We start from the raw sequence: 23,602 nt of genomic DNA, 5'->3' as shown, positions 1-23,602 counted from the left end.
GAATGGCAAACAGTGCAGACCATGATAAGATGGCATGGATGTGCAGGCTGCATGGGACACACTGGTAGAATCAATTGTATCCAGCATGCTTTAAGGGTTCAATGATTTCTGCAACAATCATGGAATTGATTGGTTGATTTCTAAGTTTACATGGACCAGAAGACCAATGGTAGAGTTCTATTTTGAGATCAGATGTGGTTCAGTTAAGTATAGTTACTAAGAATTTTCTGTAATGTCATCATATACTTTTTTGCCTAAAAATGTCAGAAATGGTCAGAATATTAACAAGAGCTGTCAGTAGGACAGCACGCTCGACTATTCTAAGTGCTTGATAGTAAAAGAGCCTTGATAATGTTAAATTTTTTAAGTTCACAAAAGAGCTAATTTTTTTTATAAATTCATGTTATAGGCCTTAGAGAGAGTCTAATTATACAGTATTGGCTTGACTATTCGGAAGGTAATGTCACAAGGGTGTTTTATTGTGTATAATAATACTAATTACCTATATATACATAAATTTGACAGAAAAGGTACAAAGGCTTGTTATTAAGATGTTTTATCAAGTAAATCACTGCTTTATTATTATGAATGCATAAAATTGTCCCAAAAAAGGCACAAACCCTTCAGTAGTTATTGAGATAACAGCTTACAAGCAAAACTTTACCATGAATTTCTAAGTTGAAAAAGGGGAGAAAGATCAGCCTAAATGCAAGATAGAATTATGGATCTTTGTCAGTGACCTACAATTATGACCCTAAATGCATATGTGAAGTTTTAAATAAATATCTTTAATAGTTATTGAGATATGTAAAACTTGCATGTAAACATTAACCAAGAGAATAAGTAGAAAAGGGGATATGAATCAGCCTTAATGTAAGATTGAGTTATGGAACTTGGTCAGTGACATACAATTATGACCCTCCAATTATGACCCTAAGTACATGTGTAAAGTTTCAAGTAAATATCTTTGAAGACCTTTAACCAAAATTTCTAAGTTTCAAAGGGGCAAATAATTCTGCAAATATTGCAGGCAGAGTTATGCAATTTTGCAAACTGATGAACATTGTTACTATAAAAAAGTATTTTAAATTTCAATTGAATATCTCAAGCAATAATTGAGATATTTGACTTTACAAAAAAACTTTAACCAAAATTTCTAAGTTCCAAAGGGGCATAATTCTGTCAATATTGTAGGCAGAGTTATCCAACTTGTCAATCTGATGTACTTTGTTACTATAAATAAGTATTGTAAGTTTCAATTGAATATCTCAAGCAATAATTGAGATATTTGACTTTACAAAAAACTTTAACCAAAATTTCTAAGTTAAAAAGGGGCATAATTCTGTCAATATTGTAGGCAGACTTATCCAACTTGTCAATCTGATGTACCTTGTTACTATAAATAAGTATTGTAAGTTTCAATTGAATATCTCAAGTAATAATTGAGATATTTGACTTTACAAAAAACTTTAACCAACGCAGACGCCGACGCGGACGCTGACGCCGGGGCGACTACAATAGCTCTCATATTCTTCGAATAGTCGAGCTAAAAATTAGCCCTGACTGTGTTAATCTGAATTGGGGAACTTTTTCATAATTTTGCAACTGAAGATTTTAAATGCAGTAATATTCAGTCAAGTAAGTCTATAAATGCTCCTGGATGCTGTTTTGACATATTTAAAAAACATCGTTAAATTTAGGTGAAAAACGAGAAAAAACTTTATTTAGCATGAAAAAACTTTCACATATGACCTTGACATTACTGACGACATTTTTTTCAAGAACACGGGTCTATGTTATATATCTATTACTACATTATCAAAAATAGTAGTCAATACATCAAGAAAATAGGAAGTTAAAGTGTGACAAAAGACAGGAAAAATGACAAAATGTCAACTGCAGACATGGCCTTATATCATACAGGCAGTATGTCAAAAACACTTTAAAGTACCTAAACGATGTCACAATGTGCACAAATATTATCTTAAATGAAACTGTCTAAATAATACACATCACATAATTACAATGTAATTAAGTTACAAAGGCATATTGTTGAAATCTAAAAGAACAAAATATAGACAGTTTCTAAGTAAAAATCTAGACAAATATCATCTTTTATTTAACTGCCAAAATACTACTCATCAAAAGTTAATTGACACCAAAATTCAAGGGTTACTATCACTATTTATAGGCAAGCAATTTATCATTAAATAAAGACATAAACAATTCTTTAACATAGAGCACTTCTATGTCAGACTGGACAACATTTCTAAAGGGCACTGTCCATTATTAAATCATCTGAGAATAGCAAAATGCAAGCTTCCTGGCGATGGAGATTGATTTTCTCAGCTAAGCACCTGCCCGATATTGAGTTCCTTAAGAGACTGGTTCACTGTAGTGATACAAAATAATCAGACTGGTTTCGACTTTGTAATGCCTCTTTGTGAGATTTATTGGTTAATTTGAAGTGAAAATTAGATTGGAGCCTGATCATATATAATTTAGTCTGCCTAAATTACATGTTTAGTGATGTATTGCTGGGGTAAGGGGGGAATTTTTGTCACCGTCTATTACTAGTTTAGACTATCTTTGCGAAGAAGACATAGTACCGTTACTTTCTTGGAATACATCATGACTGAACAAAAAATTAAACGCTGCAAAACAGTATCTATTTTGTTGTTCTGTATCCGACTGCTGCGGCATATGGAAAGCTCCGTGCAGGACGGCTGTTTGTCATTTCAATTCATCATACAACTATTCCAGTGCAAAATCAAGGTTTTCTTTAAAACCGTTCCTAATCTTTCGTTTGTTTTGAATGAAATTTAAGAGTGAATATTAAAGAAATATATCAATATATTATATAATATGCTATAATATTTCTCATCATGATATATATGTGTATATATATCTATATCAGATGCCGTAAACAAATCGTTCAGTCTGGACAAAACCATTTATCATTTTTAGAGAAAATTTCAAAATACGTATGTATATTGTTACTGACTCAGAATTATTGAATAATGAAGACCATCTGGGGCTTATCTTGGTTTGCAGTCTAATAAATTGCCATTGTAGATTCAGATTCCTTCAGCAATTAAGCTATTAAAGTTTAATTTCTTACAACTTCAAGATATGTTTTATATTCAAAGCAGATACAGTCCCTAACACAAGCATTCAGCAGTAACAAGAGCAGTGTTCTTATATGACTATCCTCAGGGCTTGACGGTAACAAAAGGGCCATCAACTCTGAAAATGTAACTAACAGTTGTGAGACTTGGGACAAAGGTGTGAAGTTTCAACCCATTCAACCGATTCCTTTCAGCAGTTTTGGTGAAATCAACTTAAATTGTATGTAAAAAAAAAACTTTACCAAAGTGTGACAATGATATAATATTAAGACAATAGCAATCCTTATACTTCCAATAACTGAGCTAAATAAAGCGCCAAGAAATGAATATGCCTTAAGCACCATACCCAAGGGCACATTTCTTTGACATTTAGATAAAATAAAGTATTAAGCCATACTTAAGGGGAAGTCAGTCTTGATTTATAATATGTGACATGTAGATAAATTCTAGCTTCAATGCCACATTGTTGTAATTGAATCTGGGCTTAATCATTGATTGTTTAGACAATGATTGCCTCGTCTTACATCACCATGAACCATGATAGTGATCCCAGCCAAAGTTTGAAACCCATGAAAATTAAAATGGGACATTCCAAGTTTCAAAACAAGGCAAATCCATTAGGTAAATTTACAAGTGTACAGCCCAAATGTCAAGTTTAAGACAATGTGATAATAATCGAATTACATGATCCTATGTTGTATCACCCTGAATCTATGCAATGGACTTGTCCGGTTTTGAAATCGGAAAAGTCAATTGTGCATTTAAGGGAATTCAGCACCCTGCTGAATAAAATGCAATTAACATAGTTTTGAACTTAGGATTCTGTGTAAATGAACCTTTTAAGGTTTTGAGGATTTATCATAATTAATGCCATTTGAAATCAGACCTGCCCATTACAAGTTGAACGGAATTTTTTCTCCAAAATATTAAATTCAATAAAAAGCCAAATAGAGGAAAGATCAGGTCAAACTGTCAACACATGCATGGGAAGGTTGGCTCATAGCTACAAAGCTTATTGGTGAGTCAGTAGTCCTGCAGGCAAACACTGTTATGGTAAAGATAAAAAATATGAAAATATTGTACTTTTGTATGACACATAATTGAACTTTAACCATTCACTTACAGACATTTTGAAAAGACAACTTTAATCCGTCTAAAAACCTCCTCAAGACTCGATCATTGATCTTCAAAGCTTTCATTTCAGTTTTATCCGAGCCTTCTTTTTTTTTATCGAATGAATATTTCCCAAGACAGGAATTTAGAGCTGTCACCGAAAGTGAACAATATCACCATTTACTAACACAGATTTATTGCGTTACTGGCAAACCTAAAATAAGCGTTACCAAATATAAGTCTCAAAAAATGTTTTTCCAGTGTTTTACGTGGGTTTTAACAACTAGAATATCAGAAAGAGAGAATATTTGATGAAGGTAAAGAAAATGATTTGTCAGTTGGCTGCCATGGCAAGCAGTTTTTACTTTATCGCCGCACACCGCGCTCGCATCATCACCTCACCAGGCATGCTGCCAATTTTGGCGCAAAAAACAAAAATTCCCGAGGAAATTTTCACAAATTTTGTGGTTTATTCTGTGAAATCAATTAATTTGGAGATAGCTTTTAAATAGAGGCTCTTTATGTATACTGAAGGTTCATTATACTATAATATAAAAATTTACAACTTTCTAATAATGCCTCTGAAAAGTTCATTCTTAAAGAGATATGGTGCATTGAAATTTTAATCATTTGACCAAATAACTCTAGAATAAAATTCTAGAATAATTCTAGTTAATTGTTCTACATGATACACCTGGTATATCCAAAGTCATAAAAAAACAGAACTTCTAGAACTCAGGGCTGCTTTAAAGGCACAAGAAGAGGTGATCATTTTTTTCTTTGGGCAAACATCATGTACTTTATAATTTTGTTAGAATGAACTTAAAATATGAGTGAGGCTTTTTACCTGAGGAAAATATATAATGCTGAATGTGAAATATTTTGTCATATAAGTAGTAAAATGTAAACAATGTGGTATTTTGAGTTCCATACAAAATACTAATTATTTTATAACTGTATTAATTGCCTAAACACAAAAGAAGCTAAAGACCATGGCTTAGGTTTAATTTAAGCCCAATTTATAACTTTTTTTGGTAACTGTAACAACTCATTTAAAATAAAAAGCTTTTGTAAACTAATAATTAGTAGCATTTTTTTAGACTCACTGGGCCTTTAATGTAGCTATAATGTAAAAATACAGTCACAAATTCTTGTCTTATTCAATTAACTTACCAGAATTTCTAGAATTATTTTCTTACCGCATTCTTGAATGAATGACACATACAAAACAACATCTGCACATGGATTCTAGAATTCTTGCCTTACATATTAGCAAATTTGATGTTTAGAAAATAGTCCTTATAATTCTAGAATTATTCAAAATAACATCTTGCTATTTTGTGATTGTATATCAACTCATTTATTTCACTGAATAATTCAATTATTACTTCATTGTATACTGAATAACCTAAAAATAATTTTTTTCTAGAATTTTTGAGTCACTTAAGTTCTAGAATTCTTGCATCACTAAAGTTCTAGAATTTTTGTGTCACAAAAAAGTTCTAGAACTCTTGTGTCACCCTAAAGGTTCAAGAAAAGTTGTGTCAATAAAATAAATGCATACTCAAAAATTAATCATATATTCTAGAATTGAATAGCCTTACCTCGTGGTATATTGAATGCTGGGAAAATACAGGAATTCTAGATGTCTTTACTTTGGGCGAACCATCAGGATTGCATATCTCCTGGAAAATAAAGAAAAGATGATAATGCAATGAAGTTGATTATCCTTGTTTGTTTGTTTGGTTGGGTTTTATGTCACACCGGCACAGTATAGGTCATATGGCGACGTTCCAGCTTTACTGGTGGAGGAAGACCTCAGGTGCCCTTCTGTGCATTATTTCAGGCACGAATGGGCACCCGAGTATAACCACTGAAGTTCTGTAAGCAAACTGGATAGCTTCCTCACATGAAAGATTCCAAAGTCCCTGTTGGGATTCGAACCCACAGCAGTGAGCGGCAAGTGGTTTGAAGTCAATAACTAATTATCCTTGAAAAAAACAACAACAAAAAACCCCACAAACTCTGTAGAGGATCGTTCCTGTGAAGTTTGGTCAAAATTAACAAAGTATCAAAAGAAATTGTGCATAATGGCACACATCAGACAAAACTTGAGTGCAGACAATATGCCATCACATAAACTTAACTTCTGGGCATTTTGTGTTCAGGTGAGCTGAAAAAAACATACACTGTAAAATTAAGGTTTATCACACATCTGTGCAAAATTGAATCCTGCTATAAAGCCAGTGCTAGGGGGCATGAACAGTACCTTGCACTTTCCAAATCAAATGGAGTTTGCAACATTTTCAATTTTGACGTTTAAGTCTGGATGTTCTTTAGGGATTCTATTTTTTTCTATTTTAGCATTTTGACTCTTAGACTCTAGACAAATTATGATAAATTAAAGTGCATCTAAATCTAAATAACCTACCAGAGCTGATACAATTTGTTGATAGCTCAAAAATTGTATGTGTTGATCCACATAGATAAATGATTAAAGCCAGAGACTTGGTGGGGTACAATAATAGTGGAGTACAATTAATACATTATGTAGATGAATGTTATAATATCAATACCTATACAGCACTGCATGGTATAATTCTAGATTTAATCATGAATTAAGATAATCTTGATAATATTTGACGATTTTCACATCATTTCACACTTATTTCCTGGCATTACCAGGAATCTGAAAGCCATTAAACTGAATTTTTTCACAGATTTTTCTGTCACATGGGTGTCGAAAGATTTGATTATGTCGAAGTATTAAAGTCCCGTTGGTGAAATAATGCAGGGGTATTATCAGATGTTATATTCCAGTGAATTACATCAAGTCATCCAATAATTGCAGTGTACTGACGTTTAATGGCAATAACTATAGGGAATGGCGTAAAAGAATGTAATATGTCGCCTCCGAAGCAAAGGGAAAACAAACAGAAATTTATGCAATAAAAGAAAATAACTGTTACATTTCTTAATATATTACACCTAGTAACAAAATCTTATCGAAATCTTATGGAATCCTTTGCTCAATAAAAGACCTTACTAACATAAACTGTCGGTAAAATTGATAGAAGCTACTGAATCCTTTCATGGTTTTGTCTAGGCTCTGTTTCAAATTTAACCTTCACTGACCGTGAGTGTTCTGACTAGTTTGTTTGTTTTTATGCTGGTTTTAGCACATTATTTTGGTCATATCTTGACCAGTAAATCCACAAAACAGGATTTCCTGGATAACTAACCAGTAACTTAACCTTTCAATAATCTATCTGCATAATTTCCACTCATAAAAAATAATGCAGACCGGATTCTATCTTGTAACAGAGGTGGGGTTAAGTGATTTCAGGCTTAGAAGGTATACACTGCACAATGTTGCAAAGCTGGTATATGGTAGGTAATTTGTTGTAAGAAAACTGCATATTCATTAAAACATTTAGAAAAATTGCCACAATAAAATATACAGATTGTGAAGCAAATTTTATCTAGATGTAATACAATCCATAAGCCTTTAGCATGCTGAAAGCAATTAACAGTCAATCTACCAAATTACGACCAGTGCAGACCAAAATCAGCAAACACAAATCATGGTCTACACTGTAAGTCAGTCTTAAAATATTTAAAATTTTTCTAAAAGAATGACAAAAGGTTTTGTCCGAAGGTTCGAAGATATTTTAAGTGTAGTATTATGCTTAATATTAGACTATGATTTTTATCCACTTAAGATACTGAACAACTCTTTTGTCATCTGTTGTTTAAACTGATATACAATGTATTATAACATTACTGTTACGACAACTTATTATCATTATGTAGTGAAAGTTGAGCCAAATTATAATATCACTAATATAATTTTTTTTAAAGAAATTAGAAAAGGACTAACATTTATATTATATTATATAGTGAAATGTCAAGCCCAACCTCTCCTTGCAACTTCCTTACAGAAAAGCCAAAAAAAAAAGAACAACAGAAAAATATCAATAAAAACTCATAAAAAAAAAACTCCTCCTGACTGTTAACCATCATTAAAACATTCAATAACAAAGCTTCTAAAGGATTCTGATGACAGAGATTCAATATTTTATACCTGGTACTTATAAATCATGGCCGCCTCTCTCGGAAGAGTTGACAACAGTAACCAAGGCAACCGCAGACCTGATAAAATTGCATGTTTAATTGCGTACAGCTTGCGACAGAAACTGAATCAGTTTTACAGCAATTGAAAAATAGATGAGTAGCAAAGATAACACCTTCATTAAAGGATGAAATAATTATTTTAGCGGCTTAGAAATTCTTCAGCTTAACGAAGACTTCTATATAATTAAAGGGAGATAATTATGAAAAAAAATAAGGTCACAGGGTTGAAACGTGACATCTGGTTCAAAGTGCTTTATTATTTTGTAATTACAATAATAAATGATTGTCGAATGAAATTCTGCACTTTGGAAACAAAAAATTCAGGTAAAAAACGAAATCATAGATTTCAATGTTAAAGGAATAAAATAAGTCACTCATTCAGGTGTCCTAAATGGATTAACTTTTATACTAAACATTCAAATTAAACAGTTTTTTTAGCAAGAAATAAATGATTAACCTTTAAATATATTTCAAAATATTTAAAGATATATACTTTTTTTGCTTGTTCAATAATTTGCCTTAAGATAAGAACCTTTCCAAAAAATTTTTTGCCTTATCCAAAAAAATTTTTTTTAATTAAGATATGCACTAAATTTTGTTTTGAAAATTGATATGACATTTAACTTTCTAAAGAAAAAAAACAACAACCCCCCCCCCCCCCACAACATCAAACAACAGAACAACATCAAATAACCAACATAATAGTATCTTTTTGCTCTACACTATGATTTTCAAGGAAAAATAATTTTTCCACTCTTTACAAAACTTCAAGCGACTCTCTTTCTTCACCGGTTATGCAATTTCCTGTCTGATTTAATTTCAAAATACCAGCAGCTCAATAAAAATCACAAGTTTTAATAATTCATGGAATTTAATTACTCTGCAATACAAGTTCCCAGTCTGTTTCAAATTCAGTATCTCTTAAATGGACTCCACTAAAGTCTCAAATTTGACATGATCATCCAGGGACTTAAAAAATATTTTTTTTTGAGATTCAAATGTTCCTCTTGATATAGATCTAGACTAATAACTTGTGTGCAAAATTTATGATCATTCGCTCATTCCGTTTTTCCAAAATAATTATTGTAACTGTGCAAAATAACCCAAAATAGACAAATCAGGCTAAGAATAGCTAGCACAAACATATGATTTTCAATTCATTTCTAAGCTTATTCCTTGATTTTCAGGCATATCTTTCCGTTTTGAGTGCAACATCTGATCTAGTCATAAGTGATTCAAATTTTATGCTTTTTCTGCTTTTGGACCTCAGTGGGGTTCCGTATCACAATTTAATTTTTTACTTTTGTACTTGGGTAACAATTTTTAAATTCTAAACCTCATGAACAAATATTTGCTTGTTTTAATAATTAAGAGCTAAAGATCATTCGGTTTTACAATTTTATTCGCTGATTTTAACCATTAGAATTTGAAGGGATTTCAAGATACAACAAGGGCTGTCAGTAGGACAGTGTGCTTGACCATTCTATGTGTTTGATAGTAATGGGGAATAATATTGTAAAAAAGCTTGATACAGTAACCTCCTCCTGTGTACAGGTTAAGGGGCATGATGGTGAACAAGTGTGCAATTAGTTTCAAAGCCATATGTCAATGGACTTTGAAAATATCTGAGGTGGATGCAAACTTTAACAATATAAGTGGTTATGCTGACGCTTGGAGTACTAGGATAGCTCTGCTTATTCTTTGAATAGTCGAGCTAAAAATATAACTACCAACAGTAAAGAACCACGCAGTTCAGACTGCATGCCCATGCCAGATGGCATTGCTTTATACTAGTGTAAGAGGCTTACCACTTTTAATTCCAGCAAATTCAGGATAAACAAATAAATGCTAATGGTAAACAGCTAGGACAGCCTAACTTGAATTGTAATGTTTGTTATACTGTTGTTATACTGTTGATGCAATAAATTATACTTTTTTTCTTTGTTTTTCTTTGGTTGGATTTTATATCATCCTTAGCACAAACAATTTCTACTGTTGTTTATAATATGATATAGCTTTTTTGGTGTTTTGAGATCTCGGGGTCACCTGAGTTCATGAGTATCTGATTAATCATAAACAAGCTTATAACCTGACATGAAAAGATTCAAAGTCCTTAGCCAGCAGTTAACCAATAATAATCTACCATTGTCTCTGTGACTTAAAATTTTAATCGGCAAATGTTAAATTTACGAACGACATTCAAAATAAAATAAAACATTAAAATTTCACCTCTAAGACAGAATAACATATTTCAAAAGAACATTCTTGCATAAAAAGCAAAACAAAAAGGCCATAAACTCATTAAAACTGTCTTTTGTATAATTACGAAATGAGGAAAGCTGCGTGACAGTAAAAAAGAAAAAAATCAAAGACCAGAATTGATGATTTTTTATGAGAAATCAATGTGACTTCGCGTAATCAGGTGATTACTATCTCTCAAAGCAGATATAATCATAGAGGGAATCAGTGGCCATTGCCCGTAATATGCTTTTATCTAATTAACGCTTCCATTTGATCCTTAGTGCATCTTAACCCTGACTTTACTGAATTTTCTAAAATGACCTTGTCAAGAAAAACCATGGTATTTTGATAAGTTAAGTATTGTAAATGTTTTATGCTTAAAACCTTAACTACACAAAAAGTCATAATGGTTTATAATTTATTCAGTAAAGTATTAAGACTAATTTATGCAATTGCTGAAGTACAGAAAAAGCCATGGTTATTTGTGCATATACAATTTATGATAATGCTAAATACATATAAAGCCATGGCTATTTGTTTGGTAAAGTATAAAGCCACGAGTATTGTAAATAAATTATGCCTATGTTGAACTACACAAAAAGCCATGGTTATATTTGTTCAGTAAAATATTGAAAATGATTTATGTAAATGCTAAACAGTACACAAAAAGTTATTATGGTAATTTCTTCAGTAAAGTATTATAAACAGTTCATGCTAATATGACATTCTTCTTAAATGGTTATCTGTTATTAGTACAAAAGCATGATCATCAGATAAAATGTATTGGAGATGACATGACAGAATATGGTTTGATTTTTCTGTAACTATTTTTACTTAAAAGTACAATATGTGTATCTTCTATCTTATCAGTAAATACTCTGAGCTAGAATGATTTATTCTTTATCTACTTCCTGCCTAGATAAAATATCATCCATCAAAGTTTCTATATTATTACATTTTCTTCCTGCTTACTGGATACAACAAAGTTGAAGCTAAATTATCTCCTAATAAAGAAGATCTGGTTCAAATCAAAACCCATTCTGTGCCTGATTTCCTGCCTCACACTGATATTTTCCTCTGTGGTTAAAATTGCAACATTAACTTTAAGTGTTACTTTACATTCCTTCCTTATGGCCATACATTGTGTGTGTATTAATTTTGCTTTTGACAAAACTTTCATGTATGACTGCAACAAGAACCAAATCTATGCTCTGTAGTTCAACTCTAAGAAATGAAGACTTGAACTCATTTCTTATCTCAGGTTCTCACATATGTTACAAGACTGAGTTAAGACCATTTTGACTCATATCCTATAATAATGTAGAATTGTTACATGCTCAATTCCAATCTGGTTGAAACAGGGTCTTTGCCTTTTTTGACTTATTTTCAATCTGGTTGTCACTAGATCCATTATACAGTCTTTACTTTTTTTCCCCTCACTTTCTACCTTGTTCTTCCCTTTTTTCCCCTCCTGTTCAATCCTGTTGCCCAAGCCATTCTGCTCCTAATTTTAAATCACAAGATCCAAGCTTTTACTCCTTTTGAGATATGACATGGTCCGAAATTTCATTCTTTCTTATCAACTTTTAGTCTCATGTCACAAGTCTGTTCTCCTCATTTTGCCTGTATGGCTGGATAGTGATCCAAATATATAATGCCCTCTAGATAAGTTTCTGTCTGGCTATACTATGTTCCATGGTTTATTTTGTTTGTTACATGGTCTAATGGCCCAGGTCTTAGTTTATCAAAGTGACCTCCAATGCTTTCTCTTAATGTAACATGTTCCAAGTCTTTTTTTGCCTACTCTTAGTTATCTTCTGTATGGTTGTAACATGTTCCAAGTTTTAAATTGTCCTCCCTTGGTTATCTTCTGTCTTGTTGTAACATGTTCCAATTCTTTTTACTGTCCTCTCTTTGTTTTCTTCTGTCTTATTGTAACATGTTCCAAGTCTTTATATTGTCCCCTCTTAGTTATCTTTTGTATGCTTGTAACATGTTCCAAGTCTTTATATTGTCCTCTCTTAGTTATCTTTTGTATGCTTGTAACATGTTCCAAGTCTTTATATTGTCCTCTCTTAGCTATCTTCTGTCTTATTGTAACATGTTCTAAGTCTTTATATTGTCCTCTCTTAGCTATCTTCTGTCTTATTGTAACATGTTCCAAGTCTTTATATTGTCCTCTCTTGGTTATCTTATGTATGGTTGAAACATGTTCCAAGTCTTTATATTGTCCCCTCTTGGATATCTTCTGTATGGTTGTAACATGTTCCAAGTCTTTATATTGTCCCCTCTTGGATATCTTCTGTATGGTTGTAACATGTTCCAAGTCTTTATATTGTCCTCTCTTGGTTATCTTCTGTATGGTTGTAACATGTTCCAAGTCTTTATATTGTCCCCTCTTGGTTATCTTCTGTATGGTTGTAACATGTTCCAAGTCTTTATATTGTCCTCTCTTGGTTATCTTCTGTATGGTTGTAACATGTTCCAAGTCTTTATATTGTCCTCTCTTGGATATCTTCTGTATGATTGTAACAGGTTCCAAGTCTTTATATTGTCCTCTCTTAGCTATCTTCTGTATGATTGTAACATGTTCCAAGTCTTTATATTGTCCCTCTTGGATATCTTCTGTCTTATTTGTAACATGTTCCAAGTCTTTATATTGTCCCTCTTAGCTATCTTCTGTATGATTGTAACATGTTCCAAGTCTTTATATTGTCCCTCTTGGATATCTTCTGTATGATTGTAACATGTGCCAAGTCTTTATATTGTCCTCTCTTAGCTATCTTCTGTATGATTGTAACATGTCCAAGTCTTTATATTGTCCCTCTTGGATATCTTCTGTATGATTGTAACATGTTCCAAGTCTTTATATTGTCCCCTCTTGGATATCTTTCTGTCTTATTGTAAATGTTCCAAGTCTTTATATTGTCCTCTCTTGGATATCTCTTCTGTCTTATTTAACATGTTCCAAGTCTTTATATTGTCCATTCTTGGTTATCTTCTGTATGGTTGTAACATGTTCCAAGTCTTTATCTTGTCCACTATTGGTTATCTTCTGTATGCTTGTAACATGTTCCAAGTCTTTATATTGTCCTCTCTTGGTTATCTTCTGTATGCTTGTAACATGTTCCAAGTCTTTATATTGTCCATTCTTGGTTATCTACTGTATGATTGTAACATTTTCCAAGTCTTTATATTGTCCATTCTTGGTTATCTTCTGTCTTGTTGTAACATGTTCCAAGTCTTTATAATGCCTTTTCTATATCTACGGTCCCTCTCAACGTTTTTCTGTCTGGTTGTAACTTGATTTAAGTCTATATTCCTTCTGGTGTATCTTCTTCCTAGTAATAAATTGTCTGAAAGTCATGCTCTTATCTTTAAGTTCTTGTACTTAGTGATATCATAACCAAACTCTATGTTCTTTATCCAATTCATATTCTTTGACTTTAACCAAAATGCATTCCCATCTCTTGTTCTGTTTTATTAACATCTTAAACTATGCCCTTTATCAACAACTATAAAACAAAATCAAAGTATGGTGCTTTTTAAAATCCTTTCCAGCCTGTTAAATTTACTGGTATGCTATTTTCTACATTCCTGTCCAGAGGCCCTTTGTCCTTTCTTGTTAAAGCATGATCCAAATTGTACTATACGTATAAGACATGCTGTAAGGTAGATCCACTTTGGTAAAAGTAAACAGCATGCTGTTGGGTAAGTCCACACAATGGTATGTGCATGTCAGCAGAAAAAGTATGCTCTTAGTTGTGTATTATTCTTAAGCTGGCAAGGCAAGGTATATTTGTAATGAATATATACTAGTTTGTTAGTAGCTGTTAGGTATTTTCACATTATAAGTAGCTGTTAGTAGCAGAATGACATGCTGTTAGGTCTGTCTGCATTATAAGTATCTGTTAGTAGCAGAATGACATGCTTTAAGGTTTATACACATTAAAAGTAGCCGATAGTAACAGATGGCATACGGTTAGGTATATTCACAATACAAATACCTGTCAGTTGCAGAAAGACATGCTGTTAGGTGTTCCCATATTTCAAATAGCTGTTTGTAGCTGAACAACATGCTGTAAGGTATATCCACATTATAACTACCTGTAAATAGCTAAATGGCATGCTGTAAGGTCTATATCTGTTAGTAGCATATGACATGCTGTTGGGTCCATCCACATTATTAGTAGCTGTTAGTAGCAGAATGACATGCTGTTCCATATCATAAATAGCTGTTAGTAGGATATGGCATGCTGTTAGGTCTATCCATATACGTAGCATATTGCACACTGTTTGGTCTATCTGCAGTATATAGTAGCTGTTAGTAGCTGACTGACATGCTGTTAGGTGTTAGTAGCAAAAATGGCATGCTGTTAGGTCTATCCACATAAGTTACATATTGCACACTGTTCCATCTAGCTGCAGTATATAGTAGCTGTTAGTAGCTGACTGACATGCTGTTAGGTGTTAGTAGCAAAAATGGCATGCTGTTAGGTATATCCACTACAAATCAGTGGTACAACTGCTGATAAGCATAGTACAAGTACCAAACAGCCCACCACTGACTTACAGTAGACATGTTAGTGCTAAAATCATCCACCAAAGGTTAGTAGAGCTTCTGCTAAATATTAGACACATAAGTACATCCATGGTATAATGGTTAGTGGAGCTTTAGATAAATCATCAATAAAATGGTTAGTAAAGTTTTCACAACATATAGGGTTACAAAAAACAAGAAAATATCAGCTTCTGCTAAATTATCCACTATTATGCTAAAAATATACTTATAAATATAAGAACAACTCAAGGTAAAGCTTCCGCTTTAAATATTAGAAAACGTAAGTATACTGAAAAGTCCCAAGAAAGATTGAATCATATGAAATAAGGAGTCCTATGAAAGACTGAGTCTCATGAAACAGTAAGCCTCATTAAAAAGTAAACCTCACGAGAGAGTAAGCCTCATGAAAGAGGAAGCTTCATGAAAAAATTAGCCTCATGAAAGAATAAGCCTTAAAAAAAGTAGACCTTATGAAAGAGTTAAAGCCTTAAGAAAGAGCAAGCCTCGTGAAATAGTTAGCCTCAGAAAAGTTGGAGCCAGTTAGTCAGATAAGTCAGCTAATCCTGAAAGAGGCTTAAATCTGAGACTCCATACAAAATATTTTAAACTTCCTATCAATTAAACTGGTACACAAAAAGTTGCATCAAATACTAATGTAAATTTCATGATATTGTTCATTTTCATTCTACTTAGCCTGCTGGCATTAACCTTAGTGCAGACAAAATATCAAACTTAGTATGTATAAACCTTAAAATGTTATTCTACATCAACAATACAACAATACTTACACTTTTAACAATATATCTAAATATTTTATAGAACCTATAAATCAAATAAAAACTTATCAGCTTTAAGTCCAACTTTTCAATTCAAAATTAAAATCTATATAAAACAGTTTCATTTTTAAAAAGAAAACTTATATCATTTATAAATGAATTAAAAAAAATAAATCCAAAGTCTCAATATTTTCCAACAAGAACCAGTATAATATTAATCACCTACTCCTTGCCTCTCAATGACTATAGATTGATAAAGTGATGTGCAGCAACAGACACCTTCACTATTGTACCATTTATATAACTAGTAACATGTCTTTATTCTATTTCAGCATGTAGATTGTTTTGTTAGTTTTGCTGGGTGTAATATATCAGATATAAAGACTGTTTGGTTATACAGTGCACCAGCACAATTTAGGTCATACTTCACTGGAAAAGGAAAGATGATTTCAGCTAAAATAATTTTCAAGTGTTAATTAACTTAAAGCAATTCCTGGGGTCAACACTAACTCACCTGCTGGAGCTAAGAGATGCACAGACTCTAGAAATTCAAACCCTATCAGCCACCTCTTACGATCACACAGGGATATTAAATTGTAGCTGCAATTCTGATGCCTAAACTCTTAGAGGCAACCCCTAAGCTACAAACAAGGGGAGGGTTTTACGTCAGTCATAAACACTTTATAGGGACTTCCTAGCTGGTCGTGGAAGAACAATGAAGAGAAAAACTTAAATGAATCTTAGAAATATTCCATTGCAATAGATTTCTTATGCATAATACAGAGTTTTGACCAGAGTGACACAAATTTGCTAACAGACGCACATACAAGCACATTATTTTATACGTATTTTTTCTAAGTGCATAATAATCAAGTTTTAACCACAAAATTGCTAATGGATGGACAAACAAACGAACCCAATACGTTATACACCCACATTATTTCTGGGTGCATAAAAAGGTATGTTACCTAATATGTGGATCAAACAATAATCAAGTGTTATCTTCCTTAACAGGAACTTATTAAATATTTAACACATTTTAATCAATATCCACAACAAACATCAAACAGATTCTGACTGAATCATCACATATATATACATAAAACTAAATTAAAAACAAACCCAAAGTTTCATGACATTGCTATGAAACTTTACTAAACTAACATTAAAGGGGGTGGCTGTGGGTTTTAGGAACCATATTTTAAAGTTCATGTATTCCCTAGTTGTCAAAAATTTCCTATTTTTTCATTATTACATCTTTTTTATTCTGTTTACATGGCACCTGTCAGAAACGCTGTATAGGTCATATGGTGACACAAATTCTAGCTTTAATACTATGTGGAACATGACATCAGGTGTAGTTCCACCAAGCTCTGTAAGCTTAAGTCATCATATTTTGTACAACAACTTTAATAGTAAAGACATATTTTTTATGGCCTTATTTCAAATATTTTTTAATGTTATATTTCTAAATCAATATGACTGAAAATACAAATACAATCCAAATAAATCATCACCCCCCAGGGAAATTTATTTAAAACCAATTTAAAGTACCTCAAAAATTTTTTAAATATATTTTTCTACAAACACTTAAATTTACCTTGTAAACAAATTTACCCAAACATTTAAATTTAACATATATATTCATTTAAAACCCCAAATTACCCATTAAACTTTAAATTTCCAAAATTTTCTCAAGTTATGAAAAATAATGCCCCCAAACTTTCACAAATTAAAGCCCCAAATAGCATTTTAAATTATATTATAAAAACTGTTCAAAAACACTTTATCTTAGAAATTTTTTTATTTTTATCAATAATGCAGAAAACCTTTTAAATTTCCCCTTATTTTTTTACATATCATACATATTCTGTCCCTTTAAAATTTTATATTCCCTGTATTCAAACTTTCTTTAATCTTTTCTGCTGTAGATCATGGGCTAACAATGATTATAAAACAGCATCTTTAACACTACACTTTTTTTCATCAACGCATTTACCAGCACAGTTCATTTAGTGACAGTCACCCTCATGAGATGATGTTGATATAATAATGTCAAGTAGTTTATTTTCTCATACTCCCCATCTGCTATGTCTAGCATCTTTCACAACACTATTTTTCACAAATTTATTTTTTTTTTCCGCCTTTTTGTACCAATTGAGTGTTTGTTCTAAATATCAACTGTGTTTCTTTTTCTTAGGCTTTCGTTTCTCAAAGGTCCCCTACAGTTTAATACTCTCATTACTTAAAGATTACCTCCCTTAGGTGCCTACAAACTTTTGCAGCTTTATGCGTAAAACAAGCAACGATCCAGATCTCGGGAGAGAGGAAAAAAATCCCTGCACAACAGTCTTAATCACTTTCTCTTTTATCTAATGCATTATATTTAAGTAAAATAGAGATTTTCACTCAAGATATTGAATATTTAATGTTCATTTGAGAGAGGAAAAAAACACACTCTTTAAATTTTAATGAAGAGGAAGATTTATCCCCCGTTTAAATTGGATGCGGATATTTTCTTTGAACTGTCACTCAAACCATAATCTGACTGAGGGTAAAAAAAACTAAATTAAACTTGTGCATGGCAAAATATCAAAACAGTGACACAGTAAAAAAATTTGTTCAAGGGTAAAATGAATAATACACCCTTTGTTTTTATCCAAATATGTTTCCTTAAGTTCATATTTAACATAATTCAAATCAACAACAAGTAACAGAAAACGACAAGAAATTCTTTATGCCCAATCTAATGCAGTGGCTATCTTATGCAGTGCTTATTAAGTGCCGTAACATCTTAAAGTGTAATGTGTTTTTTCTTGCATATCACACAGGACCATTTACCACTAATATATGTAACCCTGGTGCCTTAGAAAACTGTGACCATGTAAGAGAAATAGGTTGTTTAAAATGTATCATAACATAAGTTTACAAGCTACAATTAGAAAAAAGTGTAAAATGAAAATATCAGTTTTCTTAGCATCTTTTTGAAACATGATTTATAATATTATGCTATATTCCAGAAAAAGAATCAAACGCTGGCTGCTGCATCACAGACAGGAAGATCTAAGTTCTCAGGTAACTTATAATTAAGCAGAAAATCATTATTATAAGCCCCGTTTAACTGCCGTAAACAGTGAGTTACCCTTGAGCTAAATCATTCCGGTCTGTACCTGAAGCACGTGTAAGAACTCCATCTGCAGTAGCCTATGAAATAGTTAAAGTTTAAAGTATGAAGTGTTGATCACCATGATTAAAAGATTTTAAAGAGTTAAAAAGTTTCATAAAAAATTCATTAACCACAATGTACAAATTCATGAGCAGTTCATGAGTTCTCAGCACCGCCCCCCAAAAGTCGGACATGGTATAGTAACATACATGACCAGTATATGTTGGTGATTCGCAAAACGTGTCACCAAACTTAAATGTTCACATATACTTAATCAAAGAGTACATAAATCATATATTCATAGGCATTATAAATATTCACCAACATTGATTTATTTTTGAATCTATATACATGAGAGTGAAAATATTTTATGTGTATATCACCTGCTATTGATCCTGGGAACAGATGGGCAAAAAAAAAACCTATAAAATTATCTACAGGAATATCTTAATTGTATTCTCCAATACAGGTATTGATTATTGTTTTAATTACTCCCTGAATGCAAATAAACACTCAAATCAGCCTTTGGCTGTTGTCAGAGAAAGGTTTTTGATTTTACTTATACAATCATGAATGTGAACATCAAAATTTAGAGATTTAACCCTCATACAGCTAAATGTGATTAATAGTCTAGCCCAGCTTTTGAATTTGGAACAGACCATTTAATTGAGAGGGATTTCGGTATCAAAATTCATAAGCTTCATTAAACTCATTAGGCCTATGGTTACAGCCTAAAAAAAACTATTCTGGATTTCAGGTCAGAAACTTGAACATGTTATTATTCTTTAAGTCTGGTTCCCAGCATCCAAAACTTTGCTAATTCCCAGCTTTCAAAGCAGTAGAGTTCGACTGCTGCGAATGCTCAATTCTGGTACCCAGCATTCAAAGAAATACAGTAGACTGCAATTTTTAACTCTGGTTCCTAGCTTCCAAAGTGACAGACAATAATTTTTAATTCCTACTTGAGGCAACCAGCAGATGTATTTAATGCCTAGATCCATTTCATTAAATGTCAGCATAAGCCAGAAAGCAATAAGTTAAAAGTCTGTTCCACTTTGTGAACAGTGACTCTGAAATGTATTGGCAACTAGTGACTTTGCAACAAATGACATTACAAGAAATTTGTCGCCATATAAAAAAACAACCTCAAGTTTATGAAATGTCAATTATGAAGCAGCCACAGTCTGTGGCATGATTGTCAGCTAAAATATGTGTCATGAATGTCAGCAGAAATCTGTGGCATGATTGTCAGCTAAAATATGTGTCATGAATGTCAGCAGAAATCTGTGGCATGAACGTCAGTTACAATCTTTGGCATGAATGTAAGCTTAGATCTGAGGCAAAGTTGTCAGCTAAAATCTGTGGCATGACTGTCAGCTTAAAATTTGTGGCATGAATGTAAGCTTAAATATGTGGCATGACTGTCAGCTAAAATATGTGGCATGAATGTCAGTTACAAAATCTTTGGCATGAATGTAAGCTTAGATCTGAGGCAAAGTTGTCAGCTAAAATCTGTGGCATGACTGTCAGCTTAAATCTGTGGCATGAATGTAAGCTTAAATATGTGGCATGATTGTCGGCTAAAATATGTGTCATGAATGTCAGTTACAATTTTTGGCATGGATGTAAGCTTAGATCTGAGGCAAAGTTGTCAGCTAAAATCTGTGGCATGACTGTCAGCTTAAATCAGTTGCATGATTGTCAGCTTAAAATCTGTGGCATGATTGTCAGCTTAAAATCTGTGGCATGATTGTCAGCTTAAAATCTGTGGTGTGATTGTCAGCTTAAATATGTGACATGACTGTCAGCCATAATATGTGGCCATATCATCATATGTCAGCTTAAATCTGTGGCATGATTGTCAGCTTAATTCAGTTGCATGATACTGTCAGATTAAATCTGTGATTTTAATCTTGATTGTCGGATAAAATCTTTGGCTTGATTGTCTGCTAAAATATGTGGCATGATTTTAAGCATAATTATATTGTCAGCTAAAATCTTTTACATGTTTATTGTGGCTAGTGCATGGACAGTGAATTTTATCAGTGCTTTTAAGAGCATTTAGGGCTACCCAAGTTAACAAAAAGAAGTACATGTAATAAAGTGAAAATACATACACAAGTTACTGCCCTTGACCAGTGACAAATAATTACGAGCCTGAAGTCAATATGCTCTGGCTGGCTGGAGGGAGAAAATTGCACATGGAATTTGCTAAGCTTAGGATACAACAAAGGGGAATAACGCATAAGAAATTCATGCTTAAATAAGTTCTGGATACTTTTTGATCATTCCAAACCTTCAATGCAAATAAATATTCATAAGAATACCTTCATATTTTGTAGAAATTCTCAAAAACACTAATTAAACACTAACTAATTAAACCAGTAATAATGTAAGTGTAAAATGGGATATAATTTTGTCAAAATTCATGTGCAAGAGTTATGGGTCTTGGATAAAGATAAAGATAAACAATTAAGATCCAAAAGAAGTTTCAAGTAAACATCTTTCAACAGAAATTGGCAGTAAACAGGGTTGACTGCATGATTATTATTAAATGTCATTGGATAGCCATCAAATTAACTATATAATGAATCTCTATTTCATTAAAAGTCTATAAAAAAAAACCTGGCCAGAAATAGATTAAAATTTACCATTTGTGTAGATGTTAATCTTGTCTGATAGGACTGCACCAAAAAGTTGTTTGGCTGACTTCTATTACCCGGAGGGAGAGGTGTTCTGGGATATAGTTATATAAATTATTCACAACAAATGTCTAGTGGCTGACTGGTAATTTACAGTCTCAGAAAATAACACTGCAGCTACCATACAGCCTTGCATTATCCCAATATTCCTTCCTTTTAAATTAATCATTTACGTAGATAATTGATCCGATTTAACAACACTTCTGTCGATTTTACAACAGTACTGTCAACAGCAGTCTTTTATAATCTGCTGTTGAAGGGAGAAAATACAAATGACAGGTTTTGAAAGTTACCTCAAGTCTGATTCCGGAACTTTATTATGTTTGCAAATTTGAAAAAAATACTTCACCTTTAAAGTGAATTGGTCTATAATGGAAGATCTGTAATAAAATAATTATGTTTATACATAAAAAAACAAACCATGACAGTTTAAAATATGGATGATATTGGTTAAGTGTTAGATACATGATACAATATGACATACCAATGTAATATTATAGCAGATAACAAAATGTTGTAGAACAAAATATTATTCATCATTTGTTTGTTTGTTTGTTTGTTTCATTTTACGCCTTTTTCCAACAGTATTTCCGTCATATAGGCGGGTAGTTTCCTAACCATCGTTCCTAAGTGAGAGTTACACCAGTACTAGACTACCTTCCTCCATGCTAAGCTACCAAAGCATCTCCCGGGGATCAAACCCACGCCAGAGAGGTAACTGGATTAGAAGTCATCGGCTCTAACCCCTTGACCACGGAGGCCGTCTTATTCATCATTAGTGTTCATACTAAATCTCTTTAAAATTCTATCAACATTTTGTTTTCCAAAAATATTACATTAAAATATACAAATGATACATTTTTATTGTTTTCATCAATATTTGAAATATTTATTGAAAATGTGCCCATTGTAGACCAATCCACTTTAACCAGCTACATTGATGTAATGGAATCGCCTTGCCTTAAATTAAGGACAGTCCATTTGAATTCTAAGGGATTTCAAAAATAAAGCTGCTCACATTAGAAAAGAGCCTCAGGTCTGATGGCACAGATGTGCTAGTAATGGCTAACTTTATCTTCTGAATCCATTACATCATTGTACAGTATTTTCCCCAACTTAATGCCCCTGCAGCCCTATTGTTGATAATAATTTAGTAATGGGACCCAATGACAAGCCCACCTCACCTTGAGAGTGAAAGGTCATAATTGTAAATTAAACAATTGAAAGTCAATGCAAAATCACTTATATTATGTATACCATATGACTTCGGTTTTGCACTTGGCTTAAGATAAATATCATGATGATTGATTGAATCTCACTGATTCTAATAAGAAAAAATTGTCTCAATAGATTTTAAAGCACCTAGAATGACCTCTGGGGGGTGAGGGTAGTCAGGGACCCGGGGGGGGGGGGGGGAGAGGGGGCAAAGTCATCCTCACTGGTGGCTTATTTTTTATTCTCACTTGTATTAACAGCATTGTAGCCATAAAGATCTCAATTCTGATAACCGACTTCAATATTTATGATTTATTATTCTTTAAGTCCAATTAACTTATTTAAATATTGGCAGGGTTCGAAACTGGACATCCCATTGCATCGACTAGTACTGTCATACAATAGTTGAAGTGCCTGAACTCTGCCAATAATGGAATAGATTCATTCGCTACATTGATGCGATTAATTATTACTAGCCTCAAAAGACAGCCATAGCCAATCGAAGTGACGAAATTTTTATTTTTTGTCAGTATTGACGTATCCTCTGAAATCTGGCGTGAAACTTT

General features: G+C 32.6%; 1 protein-coding gene across 2 annotated transcripts in view; it reads right to left on the bottom strand.

Moving 5' to 3' along the window:
• The window catches only part of LOC132751421 (hyccin-like), an 82,287-nt gene that overhangs the window by 5,643 nt on the left and 53,042 nt on the right, over positions 1-23,602 (bottom strand). For both annotated transcript variants that reach the window (XM_060741571.1, XM_060741572.1), the window contains one exon: positions 5,846-5,926. In XM_060741571.1, the coding sequence (XP_060597554.1) occupies positions 5,846-5,926 (81 nt within the window). The remainder of the gene's footprint in view (positions 1-5,845; positions 5,927-23,602) is intronic.

Source organism: Ruditapes philippinarum, unplaced genomic scaffold, assembly GCF_026571515.1.
Source record: "Ruditapes philippinarum isolate M1 unplaced genomic scaffold, ASM2657151v2 ctg3426_1_1_1_1, whole genome shotgun sequence".
Lineage (NCBI taxonomy): Eukaryota > Metazoa > Mollusca > Bivalvia > Venerida > Veneridae > Ruditapes > Ruditapes philippinarum.
Note: the sequence above shows the minus strand (reverse complement) of the source record. Positions and strands in the feature narration are given on the sequence as shown.